The sequence below is a fragment of the Solenopsis invicta genome, chromosome 4 (genome assembly GCF_016802725.1).
Source record: "Solenopsis invicta isolate M01_SB chromosome 4, UNIL_Sinv_3.0, whole genome shotgun sequence".
Classification (NCBI taxonomy): Eukaryota; Metazoa; Arthropoda; class Insecta; order Hymenoptera; family Formicidae; genus Solenopsis; species Solenopsis invicta.
In genome coordinates this window covers 6,719,962-6,740,219 of record NC_052667.1, presented here as the reverse complement: position 1 = coordinate 6,740,219, position 20,258 = coordinate 6,719,962, and the positions used below count along the sequence as shown (strand labels likewise).

General features: G+C 34.7%; 1 protein-coding gene across 1 annotated transcript in view; it reads right to left on the bottom strand.

Annotated features, from left to right (window-relative positions):
• The window catches only part of LOC105196244, a 35,973-nt gene extending 15,968 nt beyond the window's left edge, over positions 1-20,005 (bottom strand). Inside the window, exons 1-3 of the mRNA XM_039448600.1 lie at positions 19,658-20,005; positions 4,879-4,972; positions 3,077-3,163 (exon numbers count right to left, since the gene is read on the bottom strand). Of these exons, the coding sequence (XP_039304534.1) occupies positions 3,077-3,134 (58 nt within the window). The 5' untranslated portion in view covers positions 3,135-3,163; positions 4,879-4,972; positions 19,658-20,005. The remainder of the gene's footprint in view (positions 1-3,076; positions 3,164-4,878; positions 4,973-19,657) is intronic.
• Between the last annotated feature and the right edge of the window lie 253 nt (positions 20,006-20,258).

Genomic DNA, 20,258 nt, shown 5'->3' with positions numbered 1-20,258 from the left:
CGACGAATTGCAGCTGTGTCCGTGCTTCGAACGGTGCTTAAAACTTAAAGTACATCTGAATTTGCGCTACGTGTCTTATAAGTGAAACTATAACAGTAGAATGTTGGTACTCTCCGCAGAACATTTTTTTACTTCTTCCACCCATTTCAAAACTTTTAATTCCGACAGAATAATGCGCATCTCCTTCGTCCTGCGTAAATATTCTACGCTTCTCTAAATTCTAAATATCATCGTGGCAAAAATAAAACAGATAGAACGTAAAACTCGATGCTGACGGTAATAAGCTAACTTTTCTTTCAAAGCTTTTTCTCTCCGAAACAGAATTTTCCTGGAATATAACAATGCTCGTGTTTCAGAAACGAACGGCGAAGTTTGTTAAAATACAGCGTGATTTAAAGTTTTTAAAGTGAGAATGGTTTTTTGACGGGGTGATATTTTTAGAATTAACGATGCACTGATACGAAAAAGAACGGGGAAATACGTACATGTTAATACGTACATTAACATATTAAATAATACAAATGGGATAAGATAGTAAGCTTGATTGAAATTAAAATAAATTCTACTTTAGAAACGAATATTCAGTTTCTATAACACAAGTGATAAAAGTGCTTGAGGTTGTCATAATAATTCCAAAGCTATTGTGATCCACTGATATCGACGTATTCGAGTGTTAGAAATTTCTATTTTTAACAGTTGTTGGAATACGTTATTAAAATATTTGTTGTTTGTGGGACATCCTGTTAAGCTCATTACAATCTTTCAATTTTCGCATATATACCTTTTCAATCCTGAATATTTCTGGACGCAATGAGGCATCGTGTTTTTGTTTTCTTTATCAAATTTTGTGCAGCGAAAATATGCTTTCAACTTTAATAATTTTATTTGTATTGATCAATTTTACATTACAATTTTGCATACTCGTGGGATTGTCCAAAGCAATTCGCGCTCAATCTTCTTTGAACTTTCACGCTCGCGAAGATCGATAAGTCATTTCAAAACGATATTCCACAAGATTTGGAGAAAATCCAATCGCGAATACGTGCTGGTGCGATTGAAGTGGCATAGAGAATTTTATTTGTAAACTATGAGAGAGCGGCTTCACTGGCGATTTGCCTAAGATCAACATTTTCGTAAACTTCTGACTGCGTACGGTAAACCATTAGCGCAATTCTGGTCGCGTTATTGATTTCACAAACAATTTCGTATGCCGCTGCCAAAAGCGTGCCGTGTCTTTGACCATTTATATCAAGACTCACATCATGCGGTAGGGCGTTGTCTCGTGCACATTCTGTGACGTCATAGTGGCGTAATAAAATCAAAACTCAGTTTGGCATTCGAATCTTGCATATATTTGATAAAGATAAATTTGAAACATTTAAGGTACGGTTAGTAAAAGAAGTTTTTTTTATACTTTTTTTTTTATATAAGAATCGTGCAGAATATATGTCGTAAAATAATGTCTTGTGTAATCAAAGCACATTGATAGTTATATAGGACGAGTTTTATAAACCGTCGATTGATCAATCGATTGATCAATCGCATTACGCGCAACTGCAACTGTGTTCTGTAAAAGCTGCATTTGCGCATAATGCGATTGATCAATCGATGAATTGAAAAACTTGCCCTAAGTACATCCAGATTTTGAAGAAAAAAAGAAGATAATAAGTATTTCAAACGATTAATTAATTTTGATTTGATTGTATACAGAAAACGTAGTAATGACAAAATAATTTTTTTTTTAACATATTTTAGAAAGATGTAAGAAGAATAGTAACATTAATGCATACATTTATTTTCTGCGCGACAGGACTTTAATTCACTTTTGGAAAAGAAAAGAATTTGCTATATTAAAAAAAAAAAGAATTTATTTCTCGTAATATTGTAAAGTAAATTAAATTACAGAAAATTATTTGCTGTGCTACGTCGCAACACGGAAATAACACACAGGAAGAAAAGTCCTCTCGGCGATTCGTTACAGAATTACGCCACTGATTGTCAACAGTGTATGCCACAACCGAAGCAATTTTTGTAACTTATTTGCATCAATATCTGTAGTATATGCAGGACTGGGATTGGGTACGTTACTTAAAAAAAGTAACGCGTCACCGTTACCATTACTTAGAAAGTAACGATTTGTTACTTTTCTGTAACGTTGAAGTAAAATATGGATGTGTACAGATTTTAAAATTATATTATTTAATAATTGATATTGAAAAATATAATAATCAACATTAAAATTAATAATTCTGTACAATGTATATATATAAAACAAATGTTTCTTTATATCTTTATCTAATTTTTTAAATTCTTTATATATTAATATATTTATTAGTATATATGTATATATATATATATATATATATATATATATATATACTTATTTTTATAGAAATCTGAATTATAATTCACAACGCGCAAATCTTAGCGTTCAATTTTTAATGAATATTGTTTGTAATGTCATTATTACAAATGCATTCCAATCTTCACTCCACAGAGTGCTGAAAATCTATTCACATTACATATATATGTTGTAAATTTTCAGTACTGGCAATAATTACCAGAATGCAGTCTAAAATATAAAGCACAAAGTATTTTTTTAATATTTAAAATGTTCTCCAAATTAAATATTACACAAAAATATTTCAAATATATTGGAAAATATTTTTTTACATTTAAAATACAAAATGTAAAAGTAAACAAAACTTATAATTGCATTTATTGCACGTAACATTTATTACATCTATTGCATGTAATTGATCTGGCACAATTGTATTTGCGCATTGAAGTGATATGCGAATCTATTGAATAGATATTAATCTAAAGTAACGATAAAATTTACGGCTGAATTCGCAACTATTATTGTAAAAATATAACGACGTGTTATCGTTATTGCTACAGTCAGAAAAAAAAAATGATTGTTATGAAAAAAATAACGGTAACAGCGTTTTAAGTAACGCGTAACTTCCCAATCTTAAATATATGTATGAGATCGCTGCAGTCAGCATTGAAAATTGCTTCGATGCCAATGTGGCTTTATATATACCTAATGGAATGATATCCACATCTATATTACCATTGTAGTGAGCGTTATAGATCCCAACTTTACCCGCGACCCGTCCACCAACCGGCATGTTTGTATTTTTTCTTCACGGTTCGTCACCTGAAAGGAAAATATTCTCCTACTTTATTACAGGCAGGGTATTAAACTTCATGGTATTAAACTTCATAGCAGAGCTTTAAAACGAAAGAGTAATTATTCTCCCCTTTCTCCTTCTAACTTTCTCTTATATAAATCCCTTTTTATAATTCATCCGACTTATTCGGCACCCTTTTCCTATTTTTGATAAATCCTGTCATCTTCTTTACAAGCGTAATACCATCGCGATTTCTCTATGAAGATGTCTCTAAGCTTATTAAGGTAATTAAACCGAGTTTATTAAAATGCTCTCTATCTTTTCAAAATAAGGACTCTACATTATTTACAATAATTAATTTATTTTTCTAAAATCTTATAAATTAAAAGTTTAGGTTTTTAAAAATTTTTGCGTTCTACGCGAGCGTAAAGTGAAGGAAAAAAAATATTCACTACGTCAAATGTTATGATGTATTGCGTGGAAATTTTATTATATGCACGTACAGCTGTTACTATTACAAGTCTCTTAAGATGCATGCAAGTGAAACGTGGGAATGACGGGAATGACATTAACTGCATTCAGGCAATACTTTAACGCTCCAATTTTATCGACAACAATATTGCAGTCGTCAAATATTCGTCGTACACATTTTAGCGCCGTTGAGCTCAATTTCGATGGAGGAAACGAGCGGAAGTCATGGAATAACAAATAGAGTGAGAGACTTTTACGAGTCGATCCTTTTTTTCCTCTTTTCAATGCTGAACTTTTCCAATGTGCAAAATTACAATCTCTTTTCAATTGGCACGCGCGACAATGATATGATTAAATAGAAATTCCAGTTGTATGTATTTATTACGTATCGCGAGAGAAGAATTTACTGCTATTAATTTTAAAGTCAAATTTTATGATTGTAAATGTAAAAACATAAATTACGTTTATTGTAATAAATAACGCTAATAGTTCATAGCAATAATATTGAATGGACATTTCTTTGAGACAACGGAAAATTACGTAAAACATAAAAATTACTTGGAAAATAATATATATACTGGATAAATGTAAATGCATGTATGTTTCTAATGTCTCTTTCTAAAAATATTTCAAAAAGAAATATTTTATGGAAAAAGTTGAAGGAAAATATAATAAATATTAGATGCATATTAAAGATTTCCTACAGATTTAAAACAAATGTGTAAAACGCGTTCGCGCATATCTGTGTACACTATTTTTCATTGGACATTCTTGAACATTCAGGCAACTAATGTTAAAAAAAAAATGCACTGACTAAATTAAAAATGATAAATTCTTGCAGCTCTTATTTTTCCGATTTATCGTTCTTCTTTATTTATTGCTTGCGACAGTTTACTATTTATCTCTATTCGAGGGTAAATGTATCGAAGAACTTGCATTTGCATAGATTACTTCTTGCTGTCGTTATTTTCGCGGCTGACTGATGCCAGTACGCACAGAAATACGAAGAGATAGATATGAATCAGGGACGGAAAGAGATTTCAGTCCTCTTTGAATTTCTGCATCTGCCACTGTCCGACCTCGAGTTCTTCGCGTTGCCAAAAGGCTCCTTTTGCAAGTTTTGCGCGGCCCTGAGGCGACGTCAGCATCGATCAAAGAATTTGCTTGTTAGCGGCACATCGATAGAAGCGTGGGTGCCATGTGGGAGGAAGGGAGGAAGGGGATCGTCGTTCCTCACGTTTCTCATGCGAAAAGGAGCATCGATGTGTACCTTGGAGATTCGAAAATAGGGTGCTTCACGCGCATCTCTTCAACTCCGCCTAATCGCCGAACATTTTCCCTCTCGCGATCCGCACTCGGCCAAGCTGAAAAGGCAATTTCTATGTATTACAATATTGCATTGTGTAACACGCAAATAGATTGGAATCGCTCGAGAGGTGAAACGTTTCAGCTCTCGAGCGAACGACGCGGCAATGAGAATTATAGCAACAATATTTAGATGAAAACACAATTGTTATTTTAATGCATCTATTGTGTAACGCGCGCGCACGCGCGCTCATTATTATGCAACTGTTGCATTATATCATTTTAATTAATTTATGTAAATGTGTGCATATTTATAAATGTATATTTTGTACATTTGAAATGTAAATGTACATTATATATATATATATATTATATATATATATATATATATATATATATATATTTTTTTTTTTTTTTAAACTGTATATATATATTTTTTAATGATATATAAATTATATTTATATATCATATAATATTAAAAAAATATTTCACGTATAAAATTCTTTTATTATATCAATGTAAAAGACAGAAAGAAAAAATACTTTAAATGTTGCTATATTTCTCACTTTTGCACACAATTAGAATTCGCATTTGTACTGGGATTTTTTTTCCGATTGCGTTGAAATTCATCGTTATCTGAAGAATAAAACGGAAGATGTGATCAAGCGTTCTAATGCAATCTCGTGTTCTTTCAAGCTGAACACTTCTTTAAGCTCGCCAAAAGCTGCTTCACGGAGCAAAAAGATTATTGTTGATGGCTCCTTGATTCGTGATCTCTAGATTCGTGATCTCTAGCGCGGAAGTTCTGTAAACACTTAATCGCAGAAGCGGATTTTTTTATCAGTTGAAAAGTTACGAGAGAATTGGTCCTTGAGAATAAATTTTTTTTGCTCGCAGTTACATAAAAAAAACCACAAAAATTATTCACGTTAATACAAAGAAAAACATATACATATTATTATAAAGAAAATCATCGAGATTATTATATAATTGCAATTAAAAATATTTATGATTAAGTAAAATCCTTGTAACTCGCCGCTGAATAGTTTCAGAAATTACTTTTCTTAATACTCGAAAAAAATATTCGCTTAGATATAATAAAAGAGATCTTTTGGTTTTGTTTTTAAAGGTTTTAATGAAGAAAACTTATACAAAGGCTGCGTGCAATTATCTATTTTTGATTCCTATAAATATCGATCGTCAGCAGAGCTCGATAATACGACTTATTTAAAATAAAAAAATGTAAAATAGATTTGAAACAGATTTCGAGAATTTTTTAAAAATATACTCTCTAAATTTTTTGGAGTGGAATTTTATCTAAAAGAGTGGAATTCCACTTTAAAAGTGTGAAAATCCTGCCACTCTTTATCAAGCCTGGCAAGATTTTCACACTTTTACAGTGGGATTCCATTCCAAAGATTTTAGAAAGTAAAGTAAGGAATGCATTTTAAATAAAAAGTTTAAGTACAAAACAGATTTCTCTAATTTAGTTTATTCGAATTAAGTATTTTCATGTATTTACGATAGCCATCAGTACAAAATTATCTTTTCAAAAAAAAGTTAAGAAGGTTAAAGACCTTTATACCACAATCACCGAGCCACACAACTACCGAACCACGGAGCCACAGAACCAAACAATCATCGAACCACACAGCCACTGAATCATACAATCACTGAATCACACAACTACCGAACCACCCAACTATACAATTGATAAAATAGGGTTTGTAAAATCACATGTTCCGGGAGCAGACGAGCAAAAGGGTTACGATGTGCTTTGCGAAGATTACGCGTTTTTTGGCATGTGTGTGTGTGTGCTTTCATTATTATTTTCGATTGTTGAGATCAACACTGATTGTATATGCATCCTAATGGAATTAATTTGAACGAAAAGCATTGATGTAATAGGATGTAATTTGCATTGCGAGCTACATCTTAAGTAATAAGCTTTCTCTCAGCGAAAAAAAGAATACAGTTTGCCTTGCGTTCTCTTTTTTGCTCTTTGTGTGCACATATGTGTTTCAAAATAATAAGATGCTTCTTTTTTTCCTTAAAATCTTTTTTCTACAACTCTAGTTTTTGTTTTTGATTTTAATAAAGAAAGCCAAATCTGAATCGAAATTAACTAGTAATGAAAAGTTATTTAAAATACTCATTTAGACTAATAATAATAATTTAAATAATTTATTTTCTTCCCACTGAAAATAGAAAATAAGAAATGAATCACATGAGTAGTTGTTTAAAATAATAAATATGAAGTAACCATTTTATTTTATTTTAAATACATATTTTAAATACGATCGACCCCTGATCGCCTGTGAAAACAATTAAGAAAAAGTGGCAATGCATTTTAACCTACTTTACTTTTTCTACACAGCGATTATTTTCATGAGCTTTTCGCAAATTAATTCTAATATCGTTCAGAGCCAGATATTACTGGAGTTTGACTTGAGCACAGACATCTTTGGCATTTCAGCTTCAAATTCTAGAATCCGAGATCCGCTTCGAAATGGCTGTGTCAGAATTCAAAATTCGGCGAATATGCACTCGATATGCACTTGAATTCGGAGCGCTCTTTTGCGCGTTCAACACGTAACTTTGCGGGCTCGATCCTCGAAATTTGGTGACATCGCGGCAATGCAAATCATTCCCCAGGCGCTTCTTAATAACGCTTAAGTGAGATCAACAAGTTAGTTTCGTTACACGTCGCGTACACGCGTCGCTCTCATACGCGCTCGAGAGCGGTCCATTGTTTTGCACAATTAAAACGAGTCGCGTCGGCACACCAGCTACCGGTATTCACAAGCTGTCCGACTAGGGGAGCTTTTGTCCCGCGGACGCGTTTTGTGCGACGACCACTACTATCATCATCACCACCACCACCATCGAACACAAGCAGTTTTGATGGTGCGAGCTGCAACCCCGTGTCCGGCCTGGCGTTGCGCTTTGGCGCGTCCGCAATTAGGCGCGATGACATCCGCGTGCTCGTGGTTTAATAATTAACGACGGTGGGCATTGTTTCTGGAAAGGTGCGCGGCACGAATCTGGCGGCGCGGTAGGCCACGACGAAATTGCGAGCCTCGTGACGGGCTCCGTGACCCGGGGAATTGCATCGAGCGTGTGAATGCTGTTATCGCTTGACCGTGTACGAGAGTGACGTCAAGTTCGCACGATTGCCTGTGAATATGTTACCAGCAGAGTCATTGAAACGTTTGCATAGACCGTCGAGCAAGTAATTATCGAGAAAATCAGATACGGACCGAGGTCGTATCGGGATTGTGTAATTTCAGGAACAATTAGGTTGAACTTACATCCCCAAATATTTTTTATATATAATTACAATATATATAGTTTACATCAATTCTATACAAAATGGATGTCCGAAAATAGTAAGCAGTGACCTATAATATTGACGGCATTGTCGTCAGTGGTTGGGGAGTGGTGAGCTCACTTCAGAACTCATTTCAGAGTCGGTTTTTCGATCATGGGGTTGAGCACAAAAATTTTTGAATACTTCGGGAAAGCTTTAGAATTCTTGTGCAGGCATTGGCGTATGATAATGGGCACGCGGTAGTGTTCATAATTGCATGGCATTGCCTTAATTTTAATATAGGATTGACGGCATTGACTAACAATAAGCATTGTCGGCAGTGTACAAAAATGTCGGCAGTGTCCGTCGAGCAAGTAATTATCGAGAAAATCAGCATACGGACCGAGGTCGTATCGGGATTGTGTAATTTCAGGAACAATTAGGTTGAACTTACATCCCCAAATATTTTTTATATATAATTACAATATATATAGTTATACATCAATTCTATATAAAATATGTCCATATATATTAAAATATATATAATTATATATAATTATACACAATTATGTACAATTATATATATTTGTATATAATTATACATAATTATATATAATTGTATATATTTTAATATGTATGGACATATTTGATATGTAATCATATATGACTGTACATAATTATATATGAACATTTTTTTAGCGGGTTACGTTGTTCTCTTTAGCTTCATACGCAATATTGTGGAAAATAATTTCGGTCAAACGAAACGTAGAACATTTTTGACATTTTCAGTACAATTTTAATATTTAACATTTTAATGTAAAATATAATGGTTGGTAATTATTTTTCTGTTTCCCCGTAAGGCCCATCAGCATTTATCAGAGAAGTCTCTTTCGCTTGGAGCAATTCCAAGTTTGATTATTATTTTGCGTTTAATATGAAGTTAGTTATTGAAACAGCGACCGCTCTAATTAGCAAAATTAGTGAAACTCCATTGCTCGAGGCTGCAACTAGTTTCTGCGTCTGTGCGAATTTGTACGTCAATCGTAACTTACCGCGGCGCTGCGACAAGAAAACCATTTCCCGATTATGGAAAATGGAGACAATACCCTTATTTACGTTACGTGAAATCCTAAAATATTTTATTGAAAAATTTATTATTTATATTGCAACATTTATGCTTTTAAAGTACTAATGGCCGCGCATAAACGAGAGGACTTTGTATTACATTTTTTCACGTATTATTTTTTTTAAAAAGGAAAAGGAAACATTTTTTTTTTTTCAAGCAAACACTCGCTTGTACAAATACCGGAGCATGTATTACGAAATTCAAATATCATTGCGATAATAGACCGTTAATTGAGCCGGGAGGACTTTCGAAAAGTTAAAAGGGACTTGGCTAACCAAAACAACATTTCTCTCTCTCTCTCTCTCTCTCTACGTCAAAGCAGTTACTCTGGACTTTATTATATCTTGACTACTGTTATCAAAGGCTTCGGTAAGTAACGTTGTTACCACCAGGCTTTACCGCGTTTATCCTTTTGCCTTGCACGTACTTACGCAATTACGATTGAATGCCAGTTGAATAGTTGAATTTTGCACTTTGACATTTAATCGCAACTGCGCAAGTTCCAAAATGAATTAGCACAATTTCATATAATTATTCGTATAATTGGATCCACTTGAATGTCGCCGTGATTTCCATATAGTTTCCGAAGGATTAACAATTGCTCTCCTTATTCCCATCGTCGTTTGATATTCAGTTAAACTCGATATATCAACGTCAAGTGCACAAATCTCACGGGTACTCGGCTTTGTCACTCGTTTAAATACGCAAACTCGAGAAATTACGAAAAATTGCGCGTTTGAGAATTGGTGCGACAATGTTTCGGAATAATTCGGCACTCATCCTTTCCGTGATTATCCGACGGTGGTCTACGAGCTTTTCAACGCCATCGAGGCAGACACAAAGAGATGGTGAGAGAGTCTTTGTTTCCGCCAAGACGAACGTCGTTAATGAGTGAACAGTGAACGCGAGGCTGTCTCCTTGCGCGCAGCGGTGGATGAAAGCTTTTGTTTGCCGCTCGCTGTGTGCCCCCGCTAATGCAATCGACAATGCGTCCGGTGTTATTGTTCCTCTCGTCAATGTCATTGTCAATGATGAACGGCACAGCCATTCTATTAACACCATATCTGCGCGCTACTGCGCGATCGACCGGGCGCAACACTCCGCCGAAATTCCGCGATTTTCCGTCGGAGTTAATTTTACGCTTAATTCTTTAGTGAACGCGAGCTATCGCATATTCATAGAACAATAGCTTGTTCTACTTTTAAAAAGACTATCCTGGTAAAAAATTTTTCAAATATAATTATATATAGTTACATATTATTATATATCATATATGAACATATATATTTAAATATATATAACAATATATAATTATACAATTATGCATGATTTTTATATATAAATATGTACAATTACATATAATCATACATAATTATGTATAATTATACATAATTATACATAATTTTATATAAAAATCATGCATACTTATATATAGTTATGCATACTCATGTATATTTTAATATATATGAACACATTTGATGTATAATTATGAATAACTACATATAATTATGTATAACTATATATAATTATATGTAAAACATTATTTGTCAATATTTTTAGAAAAATCAACATTAAAATATCGTATTATAAAATGTACGCGGAAGTAAAAATACAATACATAATAAAAATTACTTAAAAAAAAAAAATATTGTATGAGATGAGCAAGGCAAAAAATAGAATTTTCTAACCGAAATGTTTCATATTTTTCATGTTTTATTTGAAAAACGTAAAAAATAAAACGTACCAAATATTTTATTCGTTTATATTAATGTATCAATTAATCGCAAATTCTTTGTATTCTGTGTTCAAAAGATAGCAGGCGGTGTTGTTAGAAGCATAATTGTACCTTCAACGTTGTTGTTTATTTTCGTTTTACCTTTGTTTCGAATGAATAATAGAGCTATTCGAATGAATAGAGTGGAGTAAATAAGAGGTTGCGCTAAAAGGAAATGGTTTAATCAAGTGCATCCGTTATCACGACAGATCGCCCAATTTTGCAAATTATCTAAACAATCTTTCAAAATTTAATTTACGAAATGCTCTCTGTTTATTAAAATTTTTGTATGTTAATCCTTTCACAGATAAAAAATTAAGAAATTCACTCGCAACAGGGATGTTTTTTTATTTTTTCCTATAATTAGATTTTACATATAAATATGTACAATTATTTGCATCTCACATATGCTAATCTTTTATGATAATATAAAACAAGTGAGAGCGAACGAGAAAAGTTGCGCTACAACTAGGTTAATAAAGGTATGTTTAATCTCTGAGAAGATAACGAAGAATACAGTTATATACAGTATTATATAATACATGCTTAGATATGGCTCGGCGTGCATAAATAAGGTTTGCAGATAGCAGATCTCAAAGCGCGCTATTTGAAGTTTCCTGTGCAACTATTCTATTACATTAAGTGGATAACTTCGCGTCTCTTTCAATATCACAAAGGCACGAGGGGTTTACAGGCTGGGACCATCATTTCGTTGCGGTTAAACAGACTTTAGTACCGGCAGATTTATGCTCGAGGTGAGGTTTAATGTTAATATATCAAATTTATGACGCAAGAAGGCTCTTAGATGTGCGCAGCGCTGGGAAAATTATCATAAACTATTGGTTATACGAAAAGAGATGGCGAAGATCCTGATCAGCATAGTTCTGAAATCGTGGCACCATTCCTGGATCTCTCAATTTTGTCTCGGCAAGGTATTATATTAAATCGAATTCGTTGAATATTAAATCGAGAGTTGTCGAATATTTGATCGTAATAATGACGCGATACAGCAGTTGGAAAAAGTTTCTGCCCGTGCTCCACAATTTTAACCTTTTCTCCTCGAAGTGTATTAGCAATCATCGTCTCTAGCAATCGTGGTACTTTTATCTACATGTCAGGAAAGGTCACGCGAGATCTCATCGTAATAACGCCAAGATACGGTAATTGGAAAATTTCCGGTTGTATCAACTTTCATGCTTCTTTTAGAGTGGATTAGTAGTAAATTTTTTCAACACTATCGTATCACGTTGGACTATTAACGAGGACTGTGTATATATATATGTCTGCATATACCGATAAAAACTTTTTCCAATATTCGTGTTTGCCATGTATAAGTGCTACTCGCAGTGATGTATGCCGAAACCTTAATAATTCAATTCATTTTTACATGGTACTGTCCTGAAAGTTCAGTGGTTCATTCGTGGGTTTCGCGAATATGTGATACCGAAGCCCCAACGGTGCCATGAAATTCCTCGCAAAAAGCTCGACAAAGAGCGGCAATTCTGCTTGACTAAGAAGCACTTTCGTGACCGGAATTTATTTTTACGTCATGCTAACATTTATTACGATTTCTTATTTCGATTCATAGATCGATTCGTTATTCCTCCTTGCAGTCGAAAACTCAATATGTACATGTATTTATTCGTATCTCGTTAAAATGCAATGAAGTTTAATCTCGATTATGCGGTCAAATTGAAATGTCACATGAAAATTTTCTGATATCCAAGAGAGAGAAGTAGAGAAAGAGAGAGAGAGAAAGAGATGAGTTAAAAAACAGGACTGATATTTTTTTTAAATTTACATAAATGTGGCTTAGTTTGCAATAATATTAAATGTCTAGAATAACACACACACACAGAGAGAGAGAGAGAGAGAGAGAGAGAGAGAGAGAGAGAGAGAGAGAGAGAGAATTTTTAGTTTCACAAGCATTTTATTTTAAATGTACTTTTCTATTTTATTTGAAGTAGGTTAAAATATGAAATTAAATAATAGAGTCGTTACAATATCGACGTAAGTCTTCTAAAGACAACCCCATTATTTCTCGAAAAATAAACGTTGCATTTTATTAACATCGATAGGAACATGATCTGCTTAGATAAAGACGTAAAATTCATAATTCATGAAGTCGTGGCATGTAATAATATTCTTTTACAATCTTAAAATAATATTCTTTCAAAATTATTTTATTAAAATGTGAAAATAATATTCTTACGATTTTCTTTTGCAAATTGCGTAATTTAAACAATAGTGAGTATATTATTGATAGTATTAGATTAATTAGATCATTTTACATGTTCGTAACGTCTTAACACTTTTTTATTTATATTTTTTTCTTTCTTATAATACCACTTTATAATCGCGGTAAACCGACAGTGTAAACCGACACACCTATTGATAAGACAGACAATAGTAAAAATTATATAGGATAGAATAAAAGAGAGACAGCATTAGGAAATCTATCTATTAAGTTAGTAACCCTAATCTAATTTTTGTACATTGCTGTACTACATCTTGCAGAACATCACAGAGCATTTGTATAAATCGACAGAAAGGCCTTTATGAGTTATATTAACTTGTATTTTGTACAGATGTTCCATGTGAATGAAAGAAAGAAAAAAAGAAAGAAAAATGAAGCATTATTGCCTAATATGTCAGACGTTTATTTTTGTTTATCAAACAAAAAACTTAATTGATGCAAAATTGGAAACGATATTACAAAAAGATACAGTACGATCTGACATCATCTATACACTGTATTTATTACACGATTCCAAATTTTTATTTTCATCCTTTGTTCAAGAGATATAATCGAAAAATAAAGCCGATAAGTATATAAGATCGGCATTTTCTAATAGGTTATTCTATGTAAATGCAATATGCAATTAAAATACGAGTATACGCAAAGTTGGCGTCCAGGGTAATCCCATCGAAAAGTAATTCCAGTTAACGCTATGAGAAACTTGGTAATAAAGTTACAAACCAGAATACATTAATTAATTTTTCGTGCGGAAATTAGTCATCAAACTTCGAAAAATCTACATATTCTTATAAAACCCATCAACTCCGAGAGCATAAATGATTCGCCAGCGGGATCGAGCAACGTGAAAGGTCGTTCGATCAAAAGCGACGCGCGCTGCGCTACACCGAGGGGTGTTAAATAAATTCGACGAGAATGATGATTCGAAGCGACGAGAGAGTCCTCTTGACGTCACAAATATCTTACATACTTTTAGTAATTATCTCGTTGCGCGACGACCACGCCCCGCTGACCTTTCGTAATCCCGGCTTTTCGCGGAATGCTTATTTTTACCAGCGCGGCCCCGAAAAGGAGGAAAGTTTTATCCGGCCGACGCGACGCCGCCGGCGCTAAAAGTGGCGTAACGTACGTGGGGCGGGTCGCTTGACGGCGGGTAAAGCCAAATCCACGGATTTGGACAGATCGATGAAAATTCAGAAACGAGGCGTTGTCTCTCCGGGCTCCGGGCAGACGACGACGACGACGACGACGACGATAACGACGACGATGACGACACTTCACCGCGAATACTACGCGCGCTGTTGTTACACTGAAATTGCAAACATATCGTTGGCCGCTGCCGACGAGTCGATCAACCGAGTCGGAAATTCGTCGGAAATACGATTACCCTCCATTTCGCTCTCCGCCCACGCCGCGTGCGCGTTCTACCACTCATTAAACAGCTGCACGAGCCAGTGGCTTGGCGATTTTTTGTTTTGTTTTGAATGTGCATTGATGCGTACTCTTTCACCTCGATAAATCAATTTAATTGATCTCATAAAAGCAAACTGTACTATTTGATTTCTATAATACGACAGTGTTTAATAGATTTCCACGGATCTCGGGCCGGAGAATTATTGTACATAGAAATATTTAATCATCTGCCATTATGACGGAGTATTTATGTTCGTGAATTTATTAATAGAATCTTTATTAAAGTAAGAAATTTTAAACTTTTAAATTATAAAATACCGGTAGTCATTTCCCCGTTTCTCATTATTCTTCATAAATGAAAAATTATGCTCGAGCTGAATGCTAAATTTTAATTATTTTTGTGATATTTTATGTACGCCTTATTTCTCTTTCACCGTTAAATTTCTTATTATGAAAATTATATTTTGTCACTATTATTTATTAGATGATACGTCATGCTGATCTAAAGAAAACTATAAAAGTAAAAAAATGTAATATTTGATTTCTGTGAAACAGCAATATTTAATTAGTTTCAACGAATCTCAATGTCAGAGAATTATTTTACATGGAAATATTTTATCGCTGACTATTACAACGGAGTATTATATTCGTAAATCTATAAAATTTTTATTGAAGCAAAAAATTTAAAATTAAAATTTTTAATTATTTTTGGCTCTTTGTTTTCTCATTATCCTTCATAAATGAAAAATTATGCTCGCGCTGAATGCCAAATTTTCATTATTTTTGTGATATTTCACATATGCCTTATTTTTCTTTCACCGTTAAATTTCTTATTATGAAAATGATATTTCGTCACTATTAATTATTAGATGATACGTCATGCTGATCTAAAGAAAACTATAAAAGTAAAAAAATGTAATATTTGATTTCTGTGAAACAGCAATATTTAATTAGTTTCGACGAATCTCAGTACTGTCAGAGAATTATTGTACATGGAAATATTTTATCCCTGACTATTATAACGGAATATTTATATTTGTAAATCTATAAATAGAATTTTTATTGAAGCAAAAAATTTAAAATTAAATTTTTTAAATTATTTTTGGCTCTCCGTTTCTCATTATTCTTCAGAAATGAAAAATTGTGATCGAGCTGAATGCCAATTATTTTTGTGATATTTTTTATTATAAAAATTATATTTTGTCATTATTATTTATTAGACAATACTCGCCGTGCTGTTATAAAGAAAACTATAAAAATAGAAAATTGCATTAATGTGCATAAAGAAAACTAATATTTGACTTATATAAAACAATAATTGATTTTTCTGAATCTCAATATTGTCAAAGAATTATTGTACATGGTAGAATTTTATCGACTATTACAACGGAGTATTTATATTTGCAAATCTATAAATAAAATCTTTATTGAAGCAAGAAATTTCGAACTGAAATTTTTTATTATGAAATTTTGACTCCTCGTTTCTCATTAATCTTTATAAATGAAAAATTATGCTCGAGCTACATGCAAATTTTTCATTATTTTTGCGATATTTCACATACACCTTATTTCTCTTTTACTGTTAAATTTCTTATTAGGCAAATTTTATTTTGCCGCTATTATTTATTATACTTGTACGCTATTATCTTTGTAATATTTATAAAATAGAACTGTGTAATGGAGAAAAACTCGTGTAATAGGAAAACCCAAAGTATTTCTGCTTTCTAAAACCTCTTCTTCAACGTGCATTAGAATCTAAAATTTCAAAACTGGATTCCAATATTCTATCAGTCACCTTTGTAATATTCATGAAATAGAGCTATATAATGGAGAAAAGTCATGTAATGGGAAAGCCTCAAATATTTCTACTAAAATTGCTTCTTCAACGTGCACTGGATTCTAAAATTCCAGACGTGACAGGCCTCTGCGAATGACTTGCTATAAACGTCGGCCCGAATACAATCGCTAATATCGTCTCCAGGGTGACATTGAGATCTCCACAGGCGTTCTCTTCAGCCCTCTTTTTCTGGAGTGTTTGAACAGCTTTAACAGAGGAAAATAACTGTATCGTAGAGAGAGCTTCAAGGGAGTGACGTCTCAATCATAAATTTTATTTATATAGAAAGTCCAAGTTCTAAATTCGTAAATTTTATTTATTTATAAAAAAAATATGCAGTCACTGAACGTTGTTATTAAACAATCATTAACAAGCTTCCATCGAGATGATGCAACATTTATACTCAATGATGAATAGACATCATTAATAATTCACTTAAAATCAGTAATTAATATTTATCATTAATACTTCATCAAATGATCTTTGGGTCTGTCGACAATTTTGATAGAAAATGAGTGGGTGATTAATTGTTTTTTGTATGAAAGGAGGACACATGTGAAATATCGCAGGAACAATGGGATATTGGCATTCACTCGAACATGATTTTTCATCTGTGAAAGCTAACGAGAAGTGGAGCTAAAATTACGTTAAGTGGGCATCTTCTGATCGGCGAAAAGGAGCCAAGGTTGTGCCAGATAGATCGATTCATCTTGATCGTATGGAGGATGAACTGTATTCGCGCCAAGTGGATCGTACCACTACTCAATCGGACAAGAGTCTGGCGACCGTGCGCCAAGTAGATCGCGTCGTTTAAAGTCAGACAAAGAGGGGTTACATATATCACGCAGTAGTAGCACGCGCTTTTAGTCAAACTTCTTCGCGATAAAACTGGAAACTGCTTTCGCCACGCGTTCCATAGTTTTATCAAATGGATTAAAAAGTTATATGAATTCAGAAACTTACTTTTAAGAAAGATTTCGATCATTCGTGACTCAAATAATTCTTTTCGGGTGCAAAACTTTCGTAGCTCGTCAGTGCTGTCGTTTACTTGTCGCATAATATTTATAAACGTTAATCTCATAAGAAATCTCTTGCAAATTAAGATAAATGCGTGAATTGAGTATTTCAGAATAGCTCAGTCCACTTTGGATTTTTATTAACATTCACAATTTTTATAATCATTATAAATTTACACGATCTTCTTAATTGTACAATATTCCTAATTACGCGTAGGTGTAATCGAAAATTGATGTTTATTCGAGAGTTATTTGACGTTCGCGTACGAAAGCTCGCTGAAATTAATTTTGCAGTTTTATTCGTTGCGCTGCGTGCGATCGAAGATAAAGCGACATACCATACCGCGGCAATTGCCACATAATTCAGATTGTCGGAACTATCGCGCATTTTAATTCGCGTTCTGTCCCACGGATAAAATATGTATATTCTCCGTTGGATTTTAGTATGCGCTCGTGCATAGCGCTTTATAACTCAAGATGAAACGTATAAACTTGTTATGACGCAGTTCCCTCAAGTATAGTATACTTCGTATATACGTGTGCACTTTCTTCGCTCATTACATGTACAATTAAAGTATCTTCTTAGTTTTGATTTACGTCTGTATATTCGATTCTGTATTATTAATATTATTATTTAACGTTACACGTCTCGTATTGCCACTTATATATTTTTGTTGACTGTCGTACGTAGGAAACTAACAATATAATAGACCAGACGAGAAAAGCACCTAGAGCAACGCCCTTACATCACATTATCGGACCAGATTCGGGATCGTGCACGAAGCGATCTATATTTGGCTGTCTCTTCAGTATATAAGCCCCCGCTTATCAAATAGATACTTGGCGAGGCGAGTCACAAGGCGATCATCGAGTTTCCAAACACGTCAAAATACGGCGTTCGAGCAGAATTTATGCTCGGTAGTAAATATTGCTTCAGCTAAAATATTGCCGCTACTTATCATTGTCACGAAGATAGAGACATCTTATTGTTCCTATATGTGTATGTAGAGAGAGAGAGAGAGAGAGAGAGGAGGGGAGGGGGGAATGAGAAAACGATTGTAAAATATTAGAGAAGATTAAAAAGCTCGGCGAATTTTGTTAACGCCGAATAATACGCATTACATTACATTCCGCGATGCAATACAGCCGAATTTCTCTCCTTTCAGTCAGATTAATTATCGAACCTGGATATATGTAATTCGTAATAACTTTTAATTGTACTTAATGTAAATGTTGCTCAATATATTGTTTAGATTTTGTTAAAAAGTAATTGTTAGCGCATTAAATCGCCCACGATGCGAAATAATCTCTAGCGTTCCGTACGACGGGGGATGAGAGCATCCGGAGTTTCGAGAGCATTTATTCTTTTTCGTAACCAGAATATTCATGACACGTAAAATTATTGCACGTGACCCGAATTCTAGAGTTTTCTCTCTATTGTGTGGCAAGAGAGACATCGCTGACATTAATAACGGATTACAACAGTAGCCAGAATCTAGATAGCACCGAGAAAATTTTACGTAAATAATAAATGCTCGGCTGCGTTCGGTGTCGTATCTACACGAGAGCGGCTATTACAATTTTGGATTCATTATTATTTAAGTATTCTCACTGCCTCAGGCTTCCTACGATTCAGCGGTTCTATAAAAGCAAAGAGAATTGGCGATTAAGAATTATTTTTATTTCAAGCGAATGGCGCATTGTAAGCTTTGTAAATCCGTTGAATCAATATTTTTGTGAAATCTGATAACGGTAGCGATGACCTCGCATGAACTGGCATGGGCCTGGGAATATCTGGGAGTATCTCACGTCGCGTAGTTTACGCGAATATAATTAACGCTTAACGCAAGACCAATCGTCATGTCCCAATTACTAATTCAATATCACCGAGATCTACCGCGGTAGGATCGCGGCGGTTTATCGTCGTGAATCGATTGTGACCCGGGGTGTTCACCGCACACTCGGCCGCCGTGGCGTTTGCTACTGTACAAAGGGTGAGGGAGTAACGAACCATTTCGGTTGCCCAAACGCGGGAGACGAGCTCTGGCGGGATTTCAGATCGCTGGATCGAGCAAGTGGTGCGTAGTCCTCGGGCGATTCTGGCTTGTTTAGGCAACTCGGCGGAGCAAACCGGGCGAACGTAATGTGGCGCGCCACGAGGAGCGCTCGGGTCACGGATACGGCGGTCCAGCGGATGACGCGACGTGAAACCACCCTCGTGACGTGGTTGACGCGGGGTGAACGCGATGCCGACTGAACGCCCCGGTTCGGTGCCGCGCGATACCGCGGTTGCCGCTGCTCCGACGACGGCGCCCGAAGCTGAACGGCCCCGCGTAGGATAGGGTGGCTGCCGAGCGACTGCTACGGGGTGTGATAGAGAAACCGCGAGAGAGGGACGCTACGAGAGTTGGTCCAGTGGTAGGGGCGAATGTGTTCGTGGAGAGAGAAAATTATTGGCTTGGAGAAGGGAGCAGCGAAGGAGAGAAGTGGTCCTGGGTGAGGGTTGTTGGCGAGGAGAAGGGCACGCGAAGTGGGGAAGGTGCGTGAAGGGATGGCAGCGAGCAACGAGCGAGCGAGAGAGGAAACGTGCGTGAACAGCGAGGATGAACGCG